The sequence below is a fragment of the Culex pipiens genome, chromosome 2 (assembly GCF_016801865.2).
Source record: "Culex pipiens pallens isolate TS chromosome 2, TS_CPP_V2, whole genome shotgun sequence".
Taxonomy (NCBI): domain Eukaryota; kingdom Metazoa; phylum Arthropoda; class Insecta; order Diptera; family Culicidae; genus Culex; species Culex pipiens.
This window is the reverse complement of record NC_068938.1, coordinates 106,647,420-106,670,197: the sequence shown is the minus strand read 5'-3', so window position 1 is coordinate 106,670,197 and position 22,778 is coordinate 106,647,420. Positions and strand designations below refer to the sequence as shown.

General features: G+C 40.4%; 1 protein-coding gene across 1 annotated transcript in view; it reads right to left on the bottom strand.

Moving 5' to 3' along the window:
• Positions 1-22,778, bottom strand: part of LOC120414734 (myosin-I heavy chain) — a 107,908-nt gene that overhangs the window by 49,921 nt on the left and 35,209 nt on the right. Inside the window, 2 exon segments of the mRNA XM_052709203.1 lie at positions 3,121-3,304; positions 3,550-3,896. Coding sequence (XP_052565163.1) covers positions 3,121-3,304; positions 3,550-3,896 — 531 coding nt within the window.

Below are 22,778 nucleotides of genomic sequence, written 5' to 3'. Positions count from 1 at the left end.
GCCGCGGCTTAAGTAGATTTTGTAGATGTGCGTTTGTTAAAGTGATGAAGAAGGAACTCCACGAAGCTCGTTTCACCGCCGCGCTCTCGGGAACTCTGGACGAGCAGAAGAGGAACGTGTCGGGCGTTATTTCCGAAGAAGGAAATCTAAAAGTAACTGTTGTTGTTGGGTTGCTCAAGTTGGAGCTGGGGCCCAACTCAAGATGAAAGCCAACTCTCCTCAACTTCAGTGATCCAACGATGATGCTGTGAAACAAATTGGTGGCTGATGATGCTTTTACCACATCACCCAACCCGGGCGTGTGTTGTTTTTTTGTTGTTGCCTTTCTTTCTCGCGACTAAGCCTAATCTCCTAGGAGACGGCATCTTTCCACTTTTTTAGTGATCACTTAATAGTAGAGGACTTGACCGACCAAACAGAAAGTCGTTGGCGCGCGGTGAAATGGTTTCACCCAAAAAAGGAGTCCCCCCCTCTTCCGAGATTAGCATATTTCCAGATGGATGTGGCCTATCGCGATAACGGACGAATTGATCGCCGTGGTCTTCATCTGCGGCGCACAGTCATTAGACATTCCAAGAAGCTACAAACTTAATTACTGAGGCTGCATCACATCACACCAGCTCTGGCACCTGTCCTCTGTGATGGCAGACTTTATGGGGGCTTCTTTTTGTGACAACCCCAGGTTAGCATCAGTTGATTGGGCCACAAAACCTAATCATTACAACGCAACAACGGCGGTGGTGACGACTTATGGCTTGGAAATGCGTCTCTCTCGGCATTGATCCCATAAAAAGTTTACGATGGCCCTGTAGGCGCACGATGATGACTCGACAGGTTGGAGGATGGAGCTGCATGCGTCGTTTGGCTTGGTCTGGAATCTTTGATTAATCTGAAGTTGGGCCTTAAAGTGTAGGTTTTTACATCCTACATCAACGAGAATAAAACGAGACTTGATATCTATTGCTGATTGTATTTGACTAGGTTATTCAACTTCCTGGTGCCTTTTAGGTCACAAAAACGTAACGAGAGCGTTTTTAATTGGACGACAACGACTTATTCAACTAAACATTATATTTTACACAAGTGTTTGTAACAATATCATAAAATATCTTCAGATCTTCAGGTGATTTTTGCGTGTTAGGCGTTGCAAATATTTTTCAAAGTTTATTATATGGGGCATTTTATGCTTAAATGACATTATTCCAAGATAACAATCGTATCATCAAAAAGAGGACATCCCAAGCTTTCATCTGCGTCCCAAAGAATGAAATTGGCCAGTATTTTTATTTTATTTTATCAAGGCTGGGGTAAAAACGACCCAATTATCTCTAAATTAACTTTTTTATGGACGCACCCCTACGGGTCCCCTAAGGTTCATTTTCTGTTTTTAGAACCAAACTTATGTTTAAAAAATGCTGCCTAAGCCAGAAAATGATCCTTAGAGGACCCCTAGGGGAGCTCCCATGAAAAATTGTTAATTAAATAATAATTGGGTGATTTTTTACACCCAATCTGAATAAAAAAAATGTTTTGCAAAATTTTCATTCCTTTGGACGTAGATCAAAGCTTCTAACATTTTCAAAAAGGATGGAAAGATATCACAATTGTGTCAGATCGAAAAACTTACTTCAATGAAATTTGTTAAATTTAACTAAATTCTGGGTAAGAGCAATTCCAGCTCAAATCAGGAATTTTTCTGGAACTTTTGTACCCGACCCTCTTCGATTTCAATGAAACTTTGTAGACATGTTATCCTAGGCCTATATAAGCCATTTTTGTGTATATGGAGCCAATAGTACTCGAAAATAACATTTGAGAAGGGCGTAAGGTTTTTAAATATTTTTGTATTTTGCAATTCAAAAATTACTGTATCTCGAAGCCGTTGCATCGTATCAAGAAGTGGTCAAAGACAAACTTGTAGGAAATTGGACGGGCTTTCTGAAAAAAATACACTGAAACAAAAATACACGCCGATTCTTTGAGATTTTTTGATTTTTAAGTTAAAAGTTGAATTTCAAGGTGATGTCACGATTTTTTTTCGCTCAAAATTTTTGAGGAAATACCCTAAGATGTTACAAAAAGACTCACGAAAAATGCAGGATGGTATGTCTCTCCTATTCAGGTTTCTACCACACTGAAAAAAATGTTCTATTTACAGTTATGAGCAATGTAATTAAACTTATATCTGTAAGGCCATACATCCAATTGAAAAAAAAAATCTTTAAACCTGATGGTATAAAATTACAGCACGATCCAAAATTTTAAGTCATAATCAGACCTGTATTTCGACGTTATCAGCAAAATGAAGTCGATAAAGTAGTCGGTTTCGATGAGAAAAAGTGGAAAACGTGGTCTAAAAATAGTGACGCCATCCCCCTATTGTCCCGAAGTTTGGTTGCCGGAGTCCCAAGTTATAATTAAAAATGTTTACGGTAGTCGGGAATGTACGTGTGTCAAACGCGTTGTGACCTGAAATCTCTTTGGCCAGTTGCCGTACTTACACCAATTTTAAGTGTGTCAAGATAGCACGACAAAATTGAAACTTCTTTCATATGAAAAAAGACAACAATGCACGGATTTTTTCGGTTTTATCGAATATCTCAGGATTGAAATTGATTTTTGACAAAGTTGTAAAGCAATCAGTGTTGCAAATGAGTGATAGAAATGCTGTCAATTGATTATCTCTGCACCAAAAATATCCGAGAGTATGGCGGCACAAGAAGAGCCGCTTCATAAGTTGTAAAGCAATTATTTTTTTTATAAAAACCTCAGTTTGGAGACTTAATGAACGGCAACAGTGCACCCTGCTGGTAAAATCATAGAAAAACAAGTTTCTCCTTTCATTTTTCGAGAAAAAAAATACCGTCGAGTATCAATCGGTAAACATCCCTCACTAGCAAAGTGAGCAAAGTGAGCACTCATCCCTTTTATTGCAAGGGGGTTGAAAACTCGGGTGATCTTTCATCGTGCACGCACCGAAACCCGCCAAGATCTACCCGCCGATCATCTACTAGGCGGTGTCGCTTTTCACGAGGGAAAATTTATGCTCATACTTATTATGCTCGCAAATATGTTTGGGCTTCCTATGGGAGATTGCATGAAGTTAAGCGCCAGACTTACCTCCGAGCAGTATCGTTCCGGTGCTGTTGTGGTGGGGCAGCGGGTACGGGATGGAGGTGTTTCGTGGCGAAACCAACGGCATCACATTATTGGAGTGCTGTTGGCTCGCCTGGTGGTTGCCAAGCGTCGCGGCGCCATTGCCCGTGGCCGGTATGCACTGCGCCGACGCCACTATCATGTGACTCTGGAAGGGATAGACAGTGAGAGGATAAAATTAAGAGTGACTCCATGGTAAGTAGTAAGATTTCCCGCAATTCGTTAGCGCAATCGATTGCGACCAACTCAACGCAGAAATGGGACGGCAATCCAAAGTCGAGCAATTTTCAAATAAATCAAACACAGCTCGAACCTCCCCCTAATAACAGTCATTTGGCCCCGTTGAACGCCACACCGGGAGAGTGATTGATTCTGAAGTTTTTTTTTCCGTACCTTGCCATTAGTGTTGCAGCTGTTGCCGTTGGTACCGTTCAGGTGTGACAGAATGTTGATCGCACCTCCGCCGACGGCCGCGGCCACCAGGCCCGCTCCGGTCGTTCCGTGGCCACCGAGCGTTTGTGGGTTTGGATTTGGCGTTGCTGTACTGTTGTTTGAGTTGTTGACTGCGTTGTTGACCGCGTTGTTGACTGCTGTGGCCACGGTTGGGCCACCGGCCGCCGTGGCCGCCGGTGCCGTCTGGCCAGCACCCGTGTGAAGTCGATTCCGCAGCGTTACCAGTTCCGAGCTGAGGCTCTTCAGTCGCTGCTGCAGGTGGACGGCTTCGTTCGAGGAGGATGCATCTGGAAATGGGATAAAAGGGAAAGAAAAATTAATTTAGTTAAAAAACGGGTAAAAAGATTAAAAATCTTGAGATACTGTAGGATAATCAAATAAGGAAATATGCAAGCTGTGTTTAATTAAAAAAATATTCAAATAAATGGAAGTGATTTTTTTTACTAAAATAACTCCATTACACTAAGACATGAAGACTTGTTGGAAAATTGTTGGATTGTTATTGTTTCAGTAGAACTTTTAAAAAGGTCAAAATTAAGCATTTTAGAACCTTTGAAATGTAGGGCTAGATATTATTACTTTTGTAATGTTATGGACCATTAGTTTCTGAGATATCAGTATTTGAATCAACAATTTGACGATATTTACTCAAAAACTGCATTTTTTTCTTTTTGTTTTATTTCATATGCGAATCTCAGCAAATATTGGTCCAATCATTAATGTCTGTGAAGAAAAAATGTTTGAAATTTGAAAATTTGCATTTATTCGAGAAAATTTACCTGAATGTGACTAAAACTTGAAAAAAGTGCAAAAAGTATTGTAAAGTGCTTTTTGATTGCAAATTCGAATTTATATATAAAAAAACCTCTTTTACCGTGATTTGCGGATTTTGGAACTTTGGAAATAAATTCTACTTTTCATTACTTTTTGAAGTCCAAAAGTTGGTTTGAATATTGATTTTTGACGATTTTTTTTAGTTCGAAGCTTGTCTAGAGACAGGGTTTAGTGTAGAGGTTTTAATTCAAAAATATGAAATGCTGTAAAATATTGGCGTTAAATGAAGTGATATTTCGATTTAGATTTTCATAATATTACAGTTGAGGGAATAAATTGCTGATTTCTTTCTTTTTGCAATATATTTTATACTTAAATTCAGAACGTAAATTTTGTATGACTTTTTTAAATGTCAATGTTTTCTACTTAAGAGGTTACATACATGTAGAAAATCACAAAATTTCATATTACAGAAAAATTATTAAATCCACTTAAAAGTTGATTTCAATCACTCCTGAAAGTTTCATGAAGATATTTTATGATTAAAGTAAGTTAGGGTAAGGTAGTCATCAACGAGACACTTTTGGTTTTCAACATTCAACGATTTTTCTAATTTTTTCATCAGCATGTTTTAATGAGCTTTCTGTTGCATTTTCTTTCGTTTAATGTGTTCTAATATTGACCAAAATATGAGATCGATCCGACATCTACAGCCAGAGTTATTCAACTGTCTCATTGTAGACGCACTTGGCAGGAACAATGAGACAGCTGGGGAACAATGAGACACACTACGAAAATCAAGATTTTTCTAGTAAATCATCATGTTTTTGTATTGTTCCATTGCAAGTAACTTGCTTTGAACATTTTAGAGCAATTTTGCCAACATGAAACTTCAGTTAACAAAAGTTATACTTAAAAGTATTAAAATTTTGTTAAATCCATATATTCATACCAAATAACTTTGTATTTTTGGTTAAATGAAGTTAAAACTCTATAAATATGCCAAAAATCACTTTTAATTCATGTTTTGAAAGATTTCCATAGATTTTGAAAAGTTTAATGAAGAAAAATGAAAGTGTCTCATTGTTACCCATAAGCTGAAATAAGTGGGGAACAATGAGATAGCCCTGGATTATGGGTAACTTCTTAATTCTGGTCAAACCTAATGAAAGGACATTGTAGCCCAACTCAATCCCTATGGAACGTCGAAAGAAATTTGAAGAAATATTAGTGTTGGTGTTAATGGCAGCCTTCGAGCGAAAAAGTAATTTTTGTCCATAATTTACTTTTACACCCCAGAATCAAACATGTTTGAATAACTTTCCAAGGGAGCGTCCATAACCAAAGCCACTATTATGGCAGACGTGTATCTAGTAGACACACCTTTCCCCCAAATATGAGCCTGATTGGTTGAAAATACGACTTGTGAGAGCCATTTTATCATTGTTCCCCGTGTCTCATTGATGACTACTCTACCCTACAGACGATTTAAGCTGAACATTTTGCCATGCGCAAAGCGAACTGTCAAACTTTATGAGCGTTTTTCTCTGAACACCGAGACACCGAGTTGATTTACGGGTGCCACGATATCTCAAGATGGGATAGACCAAATTGGCTGAAATTTGGGGTGAAGACTTTCAAGACATATCCCGTGTGCATGACGAAGCCCAATTTTAAAATTATGCATTTTTGAAAAATACAAAATTCAAAAACATTCGATTTTTTTATATGAAAAACAGAAAAATATGTTTATCTTTTTTAAAAATAAACTTTTTGAAAATCGGCCTTCGTCATGCACACGGGACCGGTTTAACGAGTCTTCACCAACATTTTGAGCCGATTTGGTCAAGGCAATGTTGAGATATCGTGGCACCCGTTTTTTGAAACTGCTGACTTAATATAGCTATATCTCGGCAATGATACAACCAAATGTCTTCAAATTTATTTTGTTAATAGTTGAAAATGTATATTTTAATGTCCTGAAAACAGATTTAAAAAAAAGTTTATGTTTGTGCTCAAATCAACCTCTGACATTTTTGCCGATTTACATGTATGTAACCCCTTAAAACACAAACTATATTTCACAACAAACCGTTGTTTTTGAGGTATGGTTGTCAAACCAAACTAAATTTTGCATGAAATCTTTTTGATTTGTTCAACAAGTTCATTTTAATTTTTTATCAAAAACCTTAAACTTGGAAAAGATTGATAGCTCAGATTAATTGATCAAAACATTCATCCGTCAATTTTTGTTTAAAATAACAATTCGAGTGATATGCATTGCTTTACAGAATGTTAATTTGTTTGTTGACCCTCCTCACCAGTAAATGCTGTTATATCGTAAAATTATGCATTATTGTTCAATAACATATTAAATGCACAAAAAGGCAATGCTCTTTAATCAAATTACAGTTCCCGCTCACGATTATCATGTGCGAAGCATATTTTACTTTTTATAAATTAATAAAACATTCACCTAATAACTATAATTTTCTCAGCCCCTCGATCAATACTGCACCCTTCAATGAGCATTCCCCGCCAGCCAGCCAGGAAAAGTGCCACTTTCACAAAAGAACCTGTCCTCTCCGCGTTCGTGTTCCTTCGCCCAAGGAATCCCTCAAAGCATCAATTTTGTTTGACCTCGAAAAGCCAGCCAGCCAGCGCACAAAGCTAGCATTTTAGGGCTGCCTCCCAATCATATGATATCACCGTGGGACAGGTTCGTCGCTTGCTGGGCCACCCCAAAAAAGGAATCCCAAAAACCAAAACACCGACTTTGGCGGCGGCCCCTCAACAATTATTTCGTAATTTTTGCCAATCCCACCTATGACTGGTCCACTTGAGAGCGCGAGAGAGGATTTTGAGGTCCTCCCCGAGGGCACCTTCCGGACCAAACGATGTGATTATTATAACGGGAAAGTGGCTTGGTTTTTGGCCTCCGGGAGGGGGGAGACCCGAAACCGAAACCGAAAAGGGACCGCTGCCTCCCAGCTTTGGGTTGTTTATTATTTTGTTTTTGTTTTCACCGCGGCGTCGAAAATGTGTCACTCACGACGACCGGGAAACCTGTCCCAACCTGTTGACGTGGTGTGTTTTTTTCTCTCTTACGGGCAGATGAGACAGTTTGACGGAGATGAAATCCTTTCCAATTTGCGCGGGAAAGCTCCCGAGGACAGCTCGAACCCGAAAACGGAACGTAACATTCCGGCCCGTCCCGCCGTCATCGCCGATGGTGTTATTTGAGAATTTTAATGATATAATAAGATTAAGATCAACGTCAGCGTCGCGAACATCGGCGTAATTGCCGGGGCCTGGGATGTCGCGGCACCTGGTAATTATCTGCGTGTGTATGTTTTATTTACTGGGCCCAGCAAGTGGCCTGAGTTCGCCACACTGAAGGAGGCTGAGTTCTGGACGTCAACCGGCGAACGATGCCAGGCGAATTGGAACGAATTTACGTGAGGAGCACGTGAAATGGGGGGTTAATTTTTTAAATCCCTTCTTCCTTAGTTGGTCGAGGGATTTTTTTGCATGAGGGGTAATGGGAGCAGATAATTCTTTATGACAAGTTTGGGAAAAGAGAAAACGAATGTGAGATAAAGGGTAGATGTGGGTTGACACTGAAATAATCCGTGACTTCAATTAAGGAGTCCGAATATGTTTAACTTCAGTTATCAGTAGTGGAGCAATTCCATGTCAAATAGGGAATCGGTTGTACCCGACCATCTCCGATTCCAATGAAACTTTGTAGACATGTTATCCTATGCTTATATAAGACATTTTTGTGTATATGGAGCCAGTTCCACTCGATAATGGCATTTGGAAGGGTGTAAGTGTTTTAAATATTTTTGTAATTCGGAATTTAAAAATGTCTGTATCTCGAAGCCGTTGCATCGTATCAAAAAGTGGTCAAAGACAAACTTGTAGGAAATTTGACGGGCTTTTCGAAAAAAATACACTGAAACAAAAAAACACTCCACTTTTATGAGATTTTTTGATTTTTAAGTTTAAAAGTCAAATTTGAGGGTGAGCCCACGATTTTTTTTCGCTCAAATTTTTTGTGAAAATAGCCTAAGATGTTACAAAAAGACTCATGAAAAATGCAGGATGGAGCAACTCACCTGAAAAAATACTAAAATCATTTACTGAAACTGTTTTTTTCAAAAGTGCTCTAAACATCAAAATTTTCAAAATCCGAAAACGTGAGTCGATTCTCCAGACAGTTTTACATAAAAGTCTCCATATTGACCATTGTCCTAAGTCCAATCCTTGTGAAGTTACAGCGGTTTTAAAAATAAAAATGTTGAAAAAATAGGTTTTTTGATGGTTTTTCGCAATTTCTATATGACAGACTTGATTTTTCAGTCTCGAAAATATTTTTACCGGAAAGCTCGTCCAATTTCCCATAAGTTTGTCTTTGACCACATTTCAATTGGATGTATGGGCTTACAGATATAAGCTAATTACATTGCTCATAACTGAAAACATAATATTTTTTCAGTGTAGTATAGTAACCTGGATAGTAAATTAGCTTATATCTGTAAGCCCATACATCCAATTGAAATGTGGTCAAAGACAAACTTATGGGAAATTGGACGAGCTTTCCGGTAAAAATATTTTCGAGACTGAAAAATCAAGTCTGTCATATAGAAATTGCGAAAAACCATCAAAAAACCTATTTTTTCAACATTTTTATTTTTAAAACCGCTGTAACTTCACAAGGATTGGACTTAGGACAATGGTCAATATGGAGACTTTTATGTAAAATTGTCTGGAGAATCGACTCTCGTGTTCGGATTTTGAAAATTTTGATGTTTAGAGCACTTTTGAAAAAAACAGTTTCAGTAAATGATTTTTGTATTTTTTTAGGTGAGTTGCTCCATCCTGCATTTTTCGTGAGTCTTTTTGTAACATCTTAGGCTATTTTCACAAAAAATTTGAGCGAAAAAAAATCGTGGGCTCACCCTCAAATTTGACTTTTAAACTTAAAAATCAAAAAATCTCATAAAAGTGGAGTGTTTTTTTGTTTCAGTGTATTTTTTTCGAAAAGCCCGTCAAATTTCCTACAAGTTTGTCTTTGACCACTTTTTGATACAATGCAACGGCTTCGAGATACAAACATTTTTAAATTCCGAATTACAAAAATATTTCAAACACTTACGCCCTTCTCAAATGTCATTATCGAGTGTAACTGGCTCCATATACACAAAAATGGCTTATATAAGCGTAGGATAACATGTCTACAAAGTTTCATTGAAATCGGAGAGGGTCGAGAAAAAAGTACCTAAAAAATTCCTGTTTTGGGCTGGAATTGCTCAGTGACAAAAGAGAAGATGATTTTGAAATCATCAATATTTTAACTGCGCTTCTTCTGAATTGAAAATGTAGCGTGGCGGGGCATTATCGTAAAACTGGACTTTTAAAAGGCACACCACAAAAATCGCTACAGTTTTGCCAGTTTTTTTTGTATTAACTTTTGATCTTCTACACATTAGGAACCATCCATAAACCACGTGAACCTCGACGTGGACACTTTTTTGAAATCTAAGAACCCCCTCCCTTCCCCCCCCCCCCTCGTGGACAATTTCCATACAAAACAAATCTTTTTTGTATGAAGCGTGAACAATCGCTGAACCCACCTCTCCCAAGGTGTCCACGTGGTTTATGGATGGTTCCTTATCACAAATTGAATAACGAATCTTTGTTGTCAGCCATTTCTTTACGTAGCCATTGGTGAAGTTATGTTTTCGATACTCTGAGATACGATTTTTTGAAAATAAAAACTGGATTTTTCGACGCGCCACGCGCAAAAATGGAAAAATGACGAAAACGGGAAAAAATCGACTTTTTCACTAAAACTGCGATAACATTAAAATTTCAGCGATGACCTATAGATGTTATGGTACCAAAAGTTGCGTCTTTTAATTACGAAAATTTTAGTGGAAAAAGGCGGTTTTTTCCCGTTTTCGTCATTTTCCAATTTTTCGCGTGGCGCGTCGAAAAACCCAGTTTTTATTTTCAAAAAATCGTATCTCAGAGTATCGAAAACATAACTTCACTATTTTTTTATACGTTATGTGAAATTATTCGAGGAATCCTATAAAAATATTTTCAGACATAGGCTCTTTGGTCCCGAGACCTTCAAAACAGCATTTTATGTTTTCATTCAATCTTTTCAAATGTTAAGCTAGATTTTTGAAACTTCTTACTATTTTTTCCAAATAGCCAAACTAATCACCTTTCTTTTGCGTCTAGGACAGCTAAAATCGGATGAAATGGCGCGGAGATATGATTTTTTGAAAAAAGTGGTTTTTGCGAAAATCGACGAAAATTGCCATTTTTCGAACCACCCTAACACGGCGTAGGTCACCCTAATGGCCAAACAAAAAAATACGGGTCTAATTATTTCGGCCAAGGATCCCCCAGAAAAATGTTGAGCTCGATCGGAGAACTTTTTTTCGAATCATGCTGTTTTCGTGGGGAATTGCTGTATAGTTATGTAAGTGTTTTAGTCTATATTAGCATACCAAAATAATTAAATAAATAAATACATAAATAAATATTCTGTTATAAAGTAATGAAACCTGCACAAAAAAAAAATAAAATAAAATCATCAGTTGAAATCAATTTCAAATGCATTCCTTGAGAATAGAATCATTTTTAGCATGTTTAGGTTTATTCAAAAACCTATTGAATTTTAAAAAATTATCGATGTACAGTACCGCAAAAAGTTTTTTTCGCTTAAGTTCTAGTTTTCATCAAATCATTTTTTTTTTTGAAAACTAATGATTGCAAAACAACTGAACTAGTGTAAAATGCATTTTGAAACTCTTTTTCATTCAAAAATTGACAGCATGGCATGTTATTTCATTTTTGCCTTCCTCACTGAAGAAAAGCTATAATCCTACTCTAAAAATTAACTTTCCACATAAAGCTCGTAGACCCACCTTCATGTATACCTATCGACTCAGAATCGAAAACTGAACAAATGTCTGTCTGGCTGTGTGTCTGTGTGTTACCAAAATTGTCACTCAGTTTTCTCAGCACTGGCTGAACCGATTTAGACCAAATCGGTTGCATTTGACTCAGTATAGGGTCCCATAGATTGAGTTTCAACTATATTTGAGTTTCGATTAGTAGTTCAAAAGTTATGAATAAAAATGTGTTTTCGCATATATCCTGAAAAAAAATCGTACCAAATATCATCATTACCGTGGTTCCAGAATTTTAAAGTCCTAGGACCCCAAAAGCTAGCCTAAAAATTGAGCTTATTTGGTTATGGTTTAGTTGCTCCAGTTTTGATCTGAAGTTAGTATGAAACATTAATCTATGGAGAATTGTAACTTTTTACATCTTCTTATAGAACATTTCCCAAAACCCTTTCAAATTTTCATATTTTTATGTTTCTAATAGGTTTCGATCCGGGGAACAACTTTGTAAAACATCGCAATGTGCTGGGAATTGATCCCGAAAAGATTCAGGATGTTTTTAGGAGTTTACTTTTTTCGGCAAAAATTCAAAACATGCTCAAAAAATTTACCTGTATCTTTTTGGAATCAATTCCTAGCGCTCTGAGATGTTCTACAAAGTTTTTCCCCGGATCAAACCCTACAAGAAATCTCTTAGATGATACTATTTTATCGGGTTGAGGAAAACTTTCTAGAAGAAGAGTTAAAAGTTAAAAATAAATCAATTAATTTTATTGAAATTCCATTCTAACTTCCGATCAAAACTGTAGCAACTAAACCTTAACCATGTAAGCTCAAATTTTTTAGGCTAGCTTCTGGGGTCATAGTACTTTAAAATTCCGGTTGATGCAAACGAAATTGAACATTTTTGTCATTTTCATATATCCGTGAACCACCCTAATCATCATGTTATATATCGTATAAAAATATTTTTATACATAAGCAACTTGGTCCAGACACCGTTTCTTAGAAGAACAACGTATCACCTTTCATTTGCGTCCAAGACAACTAAAATGGGTTTAAATGGCGTAGAGTTATGATTTAAATAAATGGTTTTTGCGAAAATTTACAAAAAGTGTTTTTTTAAAGATCCCCCTCTAATGGCCAATAAAAAAATACGAGTCTAATTATTTTGGCCATGGAACACCCAGAAAAATGTTGAGCCGGATCGAAGAACTTTTTTTTCGGTTTATGCTCTTCTCAAATGGAATTGCTGTATAGACAAGAAAAACCTGGGAAAGTATTTTGCGCGTGTTTTAATGTTGTTATTGTTAAACGTATGTAATTATTTGATTTGTCCCCAGAACTTTGCATTTATAATCTTGACATCAAAGCACAATTAATATCACATTACCGAGTTCATTGCCAAGAAGCAGCATAACTCCTCGTCAACTTTACTAAACCGGATGAGCCCCGTCATCCCCACTTTGCCCCATTATCCACACACGCCAAAATGAGACATTTAATCGAGGATAATGAAAGAACGGGGCAATTATCCTCATCGTCGTCGTCGCCGCGCTGCTGATCTGCTCTCGTGTGGCTTAAATTACACCGAACATAATGCAGCATAACTGGGAATGAATGAATGGGAGGCCCAAAAATAAGCACTTGGCCGGGGCATGCAAGCCCTGGTTCTGAACCTTCACCGTCACCGCCAGGGGCAAATCAGAATTCTTTTCGAGATTCGAAAGAAAGAAACAACAAGAAAATCTTCCAAAAACAATCGCCAATTTCTTCACCTCCCCTCGTCGTGCTGCAAAGCGCCCCATATAATTATTGAAAGCTTTAGAGCATTATTAATAGCTCCCCAAGGGGGAGGCAGAGAAGCAAAGACCCAAACTCAGACCACAGTCGTCGAAGACGAAGCCGTTACGAACTTCCCCCCGCCGAACCAACCCGCGCTAATTCCATTGTTCCCGAAGAGCGGACGGGGGGCCACAACAAATCCGAATTAGTCGAGGAAAGCTCAACAAAAGCCGCGCCAAGTCCGGGTCGGGTCGTAGAGAGGGACCTCCACCAAATGGGCCTCACCTGGTCCGGGAAAAAAAAGGTGGCATAAATTACGAATTGGAAAGCTTGTTTCACATGTCAAAACTGGCCGCCGTCAGAGACACAAGTTGATGCCTCGGGGCTCAAATCCTTCTGCGCGACTCAGCAACAGGTCAGGTCAAGTCAGGCGAAGGTTTGGTGCTGGATCTACGGTGGGAGCCCCTGAGGGGTTGAGCAAGGTTTTTGGACGGCGGGTTGTGACAAGTGTTGTCATTGTGGTCTACGAGGGATTTGGGCTGGGCCCGTTGGATAACCGGTAGTGGGTCACATTTTGGCGATAGGTTAAGAATTGCTGGTGTGATTCTTACGCTAAGGTTGTTTCCCGAGGGTATAGTTTAAATTGGTCATTAGAAGACTAATGTGTTGTGTCTGTGTGCTTCCAATCCAATATCCGATGGCCGGCAGCGAAATTATGGTAAAGAATAACTTGTATTATTTACTTGTACTCCTTGAAGTTCTTAGAGAACCTTTTGCCTTTTTACGAATTTCAAAACAGTAAGTTCATGAACCCTGAGAACGCACTACCCTGAACTCACCACTCTCCCCAGATAATCTTCAAGACCACCACCTCTTAAGAGCTGAGAACCTTCTCCGTTGGTCCATGACCGCCGCGGCTTCACCAGAGATGCCGAGATGGCGAGGAGCCACCTCTCCCGTAACTTCACAACCCAACAAGAAGGAAGACCCGTGCGTTCGATAGCGCATCGAATGGAAATGAGGTGCGGTAATGGGCATCGTACGTCCGACGGTATCGACCCTCGTCACGAAGACCTCTTACGGTTTGTTTTGGGCCTCCTCGCGCAAACGGAGCCGTGGTACATGATTTGTGTTTATAGATTCACTTGCGCTCAGGCTGTGGGGGTCAAACCAGGGTAGTCGAGGGCAAGAAGTGGTAAATTTCTCTCGCTTTATGACCCCGGAGGACGGTACAGCGGAAAGATGCGCGATTACCGAGGTTCAGCGTGCGTGCGCGTTGAACCGTTTGAAGACCAAAAGGTTCGACCTTTTGAGCGTTAGTGACGCACATTCGGGGGGAGATCTTCAAAAGACGCGGTAATTGCGCGCAGCAATTTGGAGCGTGTACGAAGAAGCTCCGAGATATCCCGAGGATCAGATTGAATTCTCTCACGCTTGGTTGGTTGGTCCATCGGACTCGCGATCGCGATAGCGCACGCTGCAAATTCCTATTAACAACTCTGCACATACTTGGCTATCACCTGGTGCTGGGTCGGACGCTGTCAACGGCGATTGGTCATCTTGTGCGTTGACGTTCCATCGGAATGCACTGATCATCTCGCCCGATCTCCGCGGCGCGAACTTCAACGTGGCGTGCATCGCTATGCGATCTTTTTGCGCTGAAGATCCACGATAAGCAGGTTCGGTATGCCGAGCTGTCTCGTGCGTTCGGACCCCATGCAAGAATCTCCGAGCTATGCTCGAGTCCGCTCAACCGGTAGTAATCTGCACCGCGATCGATTCTGGGGAGCAGATCCTTCAATCAAGTGCCAACCACGATTGAGGCTGCCACTTCTGGCAAGATTAATGATATAGAGACCCGCGGGTCCAACATTTGAACCACTTTTCTATACGTCAAACTACCTACCCGTGTCCTACGCAACAGATCGGGGTGAAAGTTGGCCCAAGCGGTTCAGCGAAATCAATCAGATGAAGAGGGAGGGATCCCAAAATGCGAATAATTGGAGCTTGAAGAACTCGAATACAAGCCGGGCTAGGGCGGGTCTACAAGTGGACCATTTCATCCCAATTAACTCTAGCCGCGCGTTTATAGTCTGTCCCACACCCGGGTCTCATCAAAATTCCAGCGGACCGCGTTGATGGGGCCCCGATCAGGTTTTGGGGTTTTGTGTGTGTGTTCGGATTTCTTTTCGCACTGGTCGGGGGGAGGTCTTTATTTCTAGCTGGTTCGCAGCTTGACGCGCAGGTATCTCTCGAAAGGTGTCGAATTTCGAGCAAAGGTCGATACTGTTGATCGCTTTGGGAAATGGGGGTTGATTTGGGGAATCTGTTTTTGAACGCCACTTTATTGTAGGTCGTCGATTTTCGACCCCGCATCAAACCCGTAAAGCTTTAGTGAGCACGTTAGGCCACTTTTCTTATGTGCTGGGATGTCTGGGGTCATGTTCTGTGTCATCTAAGGACCACATAGAGTTAAGATCTTTAAGTCTACCGCCGTAACAAGCAAGAGATCGGTGGTTCCTGACCCTGGATCATATCCGCAAAGCTTCAGTGAGTACGGTAGACTATTTTGCTGATGTGTTGGGATGTCTATGGTCATCCAAGGTCTCCCTGGAGTTAAGTTCTGCGATTCTACCGCCTTAACAAGCAAGAGGTTGGTGTTTCTTGACCCTGGATCATACCCGCTAAACTACAGTGAGTATGGTAGACTACTATGCAATTGTATTGTGACGTCCTGGGTCATCCAAAGACTCCCTAGAGTAAAGATCTGCAAGTCTACCGCCGTAACAAGCAAGAGGTCGGTGGTTCTTGATCTCGGATCATACCCGCAAAACTTCAGTAAGTACGGTAGGCTACTTTGCTAATGTATTGTGACCTCTTGGGTCATCCAAGGACCACATGTAGTTAAAATCTGCGAGTCCACCGCCGTAACAAGCAAGAAATTGGTGATTCTTGATCCGGGATCATACCGGCTATGTTACAGTGAGTATGGTAGACTACTTTGCAATTGTGTTATGACGTCCTGGGTCATCCAAAGGCTCCCTGGAGTTAAGATCTACGAATCTACCGCCGTAACAAGCAAAAGGTAGGTGGTTCTTGACCCTGGATCAAACCCTCAAAGCTTATGTGAGTATGACAGAATACTTTTTCAATGTGTTGGGATGTCCTGGGTCATCCAAGGACTCCCTAGAGTTAAGATCTGCGATTCTACCGCCTTAACAAGCAAGAGGTTGGTGTTTCTTGACCCTGGATCATACCCGCTAAACTACAGTGAGTATGGTAGACTACTATGCAATTGTATTGTGACGTCCTGGATCATCCAAAGACTCCCTAGAGTAAAGATCTGCAAGTCTACCGCCGTAACAAGCAAGAGGTCGGAGGTTCTTGATCTCGGATCATACCCGCAAAACTTCAGTAAGTACGGTAGGCTACTTTGCTAATGTATTGTGACCTCTTGGGTCATCCAAGGACCACATGTAGTTAAAATCTGCGAGTCCACCGCCGTAATAAGCAAGAAATTGGTGATTCTTGATCCGGGATCATACCCGCTATGTTACAGTGAGTATGGTAGACTACTTTGCAATTGTGTTATGACGTCCTGGGTCATCCAAAGGCTCCCTGGAGTTAAGATCTACGAATCTACCGCCGTAACAAGCAAGAGGTAGGTGGTTCTTGACCCTGGATCAAACCCTCAAAGCTTATGTGAGTATGACAGAATACTTTTTCAATGTGTTGGGATGTCCTGGGTCATCCAAGAACTGACTGGAGTTTCAATCTACGAATCTACAACCGAAACAAGCAAGAGGTTAGCTCTGATCAAACCCGCAAAGCTTAAGTGAGTATGGTAGAACATGACCTGGGTCATCCAAGGATAGCTTGGAGTTAAGATCTGCGAATCTACCACCGATACAAACAAAAGGTAGGCAAGTACCTCCTATAAGGTTCTTCTAATGATCGACCGCCATAACCTGCCCGAAGTAATTGATTAATTCTCTCATTTCTAACCAATCAAGCAAATAAATGCTACGCACCTTCTTGGAAACAGAAAACCTTCCAAGCGATTCAAGATCCTATCGTCCACATCAGCAGGGGTCAAATTCCCCCTTCCGGTTGGCACACTTATCCCTGCACCTAACCTTCTCTCCCTCCAACTATCCAACCCCTCAAACCAGCTGCTCATCTGAACTAAGCCTTAGCCGCCAACGAGCTTAGTCAAACAGAGATAGCGGTATGTGGTCGGACCTCTTCCCCATCGACTGCTATCAACTCGTATAAGGCCACCGCCGCCGAGCCTAATTGAACTTTCTTCGCTTTCCCATTTGTGTCCGCAGCGGCTTAGCGGGCCGAAGATCGCCATGACTTGCCACATTTGCCTGCCAACTAATGCTGCGCTAATCATGGTACCGCCAGATCCGTTGACATTGGCGTTGCGCAGTTTGAGGTTCTGTTTTCATCAAAAACATGCCCTCTCGTAAAAAAAAACGACCTTTCTTATCGCTTGAACCTCCCAACCAGTTATTAGTTCTTTCACAACTGCGCACCGTATTATTGTGACTCGGGACTTGACATCTCTCATCGCTCTCTCTCTGTTTTTAAAACCTTCTCCTTTCCAGAAAACTTCAGACTTCGTCACGTGAAAACCCACAATTACAGCGCTACTTCCTGCCCTGTCGAGAACAACCTCCCGCGGGGAAACAGGTGAACGCCACCGACCGAACCCGGAGACAACCGAGCAACCGTATCATTAGCAGATCCAGAAAAAAACATGTAAATTTAATTAATTCAATTGTTTTAACGATATTTTAATAAATACTTGTTTGCACACCCTGTGCCCAACAGTTGCGGCTGCAAAAACAGCAGGTTTGACGGTTTTGAAGGGGTCTCGAGAGAGTGACGGGAAATCGAGTCGTCCGGGGCCGAAAGCTGTGATTATGTTGAGGAGGACGGACTTTCAAGCTGGTGCCGATGGCTTGGCTCTGGCATTACAATACTTTTTGGGGGCTGCTGTAAATCTCTACACGCCTCCCGCTGAGGCTGTCGGACTGACTCAGTCAGACTGAGCGGGTAAAAAATAGCGGACTTTAGTGGCTCGTAATTTACATAAATATATGGCTGAAAGTTTAGGTTGGATTTCTGGAAGGGTTGATGGCAAGAGGAGGTTTAGGGTAGCTACATAAGTATGATTTTCATACGACTCACTTTCCATTTAAATCTTAAAAGCTAACATTGACATAGTTATTACAATTACATTACATATTTTAAACCAATTCATGGTTTGAATATGCATTTGAATAAAGAACTCTTTACATTCTAGAATGTTATGAGTTCCGTTGCTTAAAGGGACTAAGGCAATGATTGAACGTAATTAGATTTAACTTAGACAAGCTGATTTACTCAGCTTAAACAATAAATTGAATTGATTAAAATCACATTTAATTTTTGATTTTTGTTTTTATTGCCGTCATTTTAAAAATGGGCTAAAAATTTAAGAAAATGAAATTTCGGCAATTCCAGGGAAATTTTCAAATTTCCCGTGAAATATTTTTGACCGGAAATCCCGGAAATTACTTACGTATTAGAATATCTATTTTATCGTTGTCATTACCTGCAAAGAAAAGAAAAAAAAAGTTTTAGTTTTACAACCGGAAAATCCTAAATTACCGAATTAAAAAAAAAAATAAGCAAAACCAAATCCAAACCGATACTACACGCTTAAAACTTCAATCAACTGGCCGTTGAACCCATTCCTTCTCGCCAATCCAATAGACACCCTGAAAGCGGTTCGCGAATTTCGCCAAATGGTCCGCGTGCGCGAAAGGAGCAGTGCCGAAAAATTCGTGATAGCCAATTTGATAAATTGATAAATTTATGCAAATGAGAGCATTAATATGCAATCGACCGCTTCGGCGGTGTTGGTGGTGGCAAGTTAATTTTGTGCATAACTTCGATAGTCGCAGACTGATAAGCGCGCGACTCATTTTTTTTTTTTGCTACGAGAAAAGACATGTCTGGCGACTGGTTAAGTTTTTTTGTTTAGCATTTATTTGTTTGGGAAATCAAATTGGACAGCCTTCAAAGGTCACACAGTTTGGGCAGTTTCCCCCTCAAGTTTGACTTTCTTCTTGGCAAGAATTAATACCAGGCCGGTCCAACTTTCTCGGCCCTGCCTCCTGCCCAGCGGGGTCACTCGTTGGGGAGTCCAGCGAGTTATTTGGGGAGGTTGTTATCCGTTGGGTTTCGGACAACAGGTTTTTTTTCGAAAATTGACCACTCCTAGGTTGCGGAGAAAGACTCTCCTGAAACAGGTTGAAGAAATGTGCGTCAACGCACCACTTCGACTTGAGGAGGGCCCTCAAATCTGTCCGGCCAGATCTTCACGGCGGGGGGACCCACAGAGCCACCATTAAATTATTAAGGTCTACCTCTGCGTGAGGCAACAACTACGGATGGATTGAGCGGTTTTAACGATCGGTTTTGTGGAACCGGTTGACCGTTACATCGGATTTTGTTTGTTTTTCGGGCTTTGGAAGAAATGTGTGTATCAAGTCCTGACCGATCGATGATACGCGCTAGCAGGTTAAGGTCCTTCAGCACGCGAGAGTGGCTCGTGCTGAGCGATTCGATCAGCGATTGATGGACTTAAGGGCCCACTAAAAGCGTTTATGTGCTACCATTTGGAAAGGGTCGATGGACTTGGCGATAAGCTGCGAGCATTAGGTTAATACATTGATCAAGGTAGTTCAGAACCATGACTCAAACAGTTATATTTAATCTTAAAATACAAAACTCAGGGTGGTCCAAAATGGTAAAATCCACTCTTAAAGCAATCATTTCCTGCCAATATGCCCAAGGACCCCATCCACGACATTCACCATTTACCCAGAATTTACGCCTTGAGCACGACTTCAATTTTGTCTCAATTAGTGTCCAAAGCGAACTGCCGAAATTTCCGCCAGTAAAATCGCACAGCCCCAATTGACCCCGATTTGGCCGGGTAAATTATGACCGCAAAACGTTGCCGAAAACAATAAATCAGGCAATTAAAATTTAATTTTCCTCATTTATTCTGCATCGGAACCCCGCGAGTGGGTTCTAACCGGGCTGCGGGTCAAACAAGGGGGGACCGTTAAAGCAAAATTAAGTTAAGCTCGCCAACCACATATTTTGGCCAATTTTCGGTAAAATTTATTTTTATTGTCACTCTCTCTCGCAACGTACACAAGTCCACGCTGCGTGGACGGTTGAATGGAAGTGAACCAGGCCGCCAAGTTGTGATTTCGTTCGTCGGTTCCGTTTTTCTAGAGAAGGTATTGGAAATGTCGTAAAATCAATATACCCTTTTCAAAAGTTCTTCCAGATTTTACGTGAGTGTTACGCGATATGCTCGTCTCATTCCTCCAGAGTAGCTTTATGAAGGAAGGTATAGACGGAATGTGAGTCGAAGAGACAGGTTTCAATGCCACAACCCGAAGAAATGAAAAACAAAGCCATTTTTTCCCTCCGCTTGACAGCCAATTTATATACGAACGAGCGTCGTTGTTTGGCTGCTGAGATGGAGAAGTTCAATGTTTCAGGGGTTCTACGCCAGTTCATCCGACCTAGAAAAGTTCAATAAGTTCTACTTAGGTGACGTTGTCTGAGGACAGTATTGTTAGAAACTAAGCCATCTACTGCACATTTTTGTTCGTGTTCAGTGGAACATCGCCCGCCCGTGTGGATCAATCGGACCGCGCACTGGACTCACAATCCAGAGGTTGCTGGTTCGAATTCCGCGGCGGGCGCTCTAAAATTCTATGTGTAAATATGGGTATCCGGCGCCGTCGCTCCGTGCCGTACTCAAAAACTTAGGAGACCAGGGCGGCGAAGTCCTTGTAGTTAAAAGGAAGACACTAGTGGTTGGTACTAGCAATGGTGGCCGAAAGCTATAAAAGTCAACTTCGTTTCGTTTTTTCAGTGGAACAAAAATTACTGCATACTTATTTTGACATACAAAGTAGGGGATATGTGTTTAAAATATGGCCAAAGTCGACCATAGACAAATAGATTAGTCGTCGTCGATGATGGCCGTTCATCGTCACCTGCGACAGACACGGACTACGAAACAAAGAGAAACGCAAAAAGTAACTTTTTCAAAACTTGTTTTCGTAAAATTGCAATAACTCGTGTTGCTTATGAGCAAACCCCTCATGTTTGTACAGTCATCCAACATATTCGGAACACCCACAAATTCGGAACATTTTTGTGGTAATTTGTCAATAACATGCCTAATGCGGCTTTTCTGTCGACCCTCCTATTTTTAGGACCTTCATTTGGACATTCTCTTGCTATTTCACTAGTGAAAGTAGTACTTTTTGAACAACAAACCTCATTTCAAGACTATTTTATCAAGAGCAGCAAAACTCTGCCTCCAAATTGCCCGTTCCATGATTGTGGGATGTTATTGTGCCTCTCACAATTGTGGAACACCTGAATTTAACTGATATTTTTACAATCAAAGTTATCAGACCATTCATAAAACATTACCATTATTATTTTGTTACAAATATGTACTCCTGGAGAGATCCAAAGTTTGTTTACATCCGTAAGAAAAAAGTGTTCCGAATTTGTGGATTTCAAGGGTCAAAGGTTTTTTTCAAAAACTTAATATGAAAGTTAAAATTTACAGTTGCTCGATACAGCATTCGAAAGATCACAAGAAAAGCTTTCAAATGAAGGTAAAAGCGGATCATTAAGTTCAATTATCGATTTTCTATGAGTTTCTGAACATTGGCCGATCTGTAAACTGTTCCGAATACGAGGGATGACTGCATATCAATTTTTTGTAATTGTCTGCTCTACAACTTTGTAGAACATTATAACACTCTAAAAAATAACCCTGCAAAGTTAGAAAAAACACGAAATTTTAAAATGAAAAATTTTGTTCTAAATGAAAAAATGACCCTTCTGGGTCAATGAAGATTCGAAAAGTACATTAAATTTCCCTTAAAATAACATGTTCCAAAAATTTTTACAGTCGAGTAACAGAAAATGGGAGAAGTACACCATCAAATCGGGCGTCTAATTTTACATAAAAGTCCCTTTGACACCAAATTTCTATCTCATCACCATTTCAGGCTGTAAATTATTGAAAAACACCTCTTTTTTCGCATGCTCAAAAAAAAAGGGGTCGTACCGCCCCTCCGTCACGAGATATCAAAAAACGGACCTCGGATTCGTGATTAGGGACAAAAGTTACCCCTTAGGACAAAGTTTCACGCAAATCGAAGAGGTTGGTGGCCGACAGCTTTTCCCGATTTCGTGTGAGTTGGTAGAGAATTACCTCATTGAAAATATAATGCTTCACACTAAAAAAATTGGAATATTTCATTTGACGTAATCTTTGATAAAACCTATTATTAAATCATGTAAACGTATTTTCACTGTAAAATTAGGTTTATTTTGACGTAAATCGATGAAATTCCTATTGGTATTCTATTTCATCTCGTGAAACCCAACATTACATCAAATATAATCTAATTTTACGCCTTATCTGATGCACATAATTGGAGCGTCAAATTTAATATAATGTTACATCAAATAACACCCGATTTCACGCGCCTTGGCCGCTACACGTTTGTCAGAATGAGGAAACGTCAAAACGTCAGCCAGGGTTTACGTCGCTGAGAATATAATTTGTGTCCA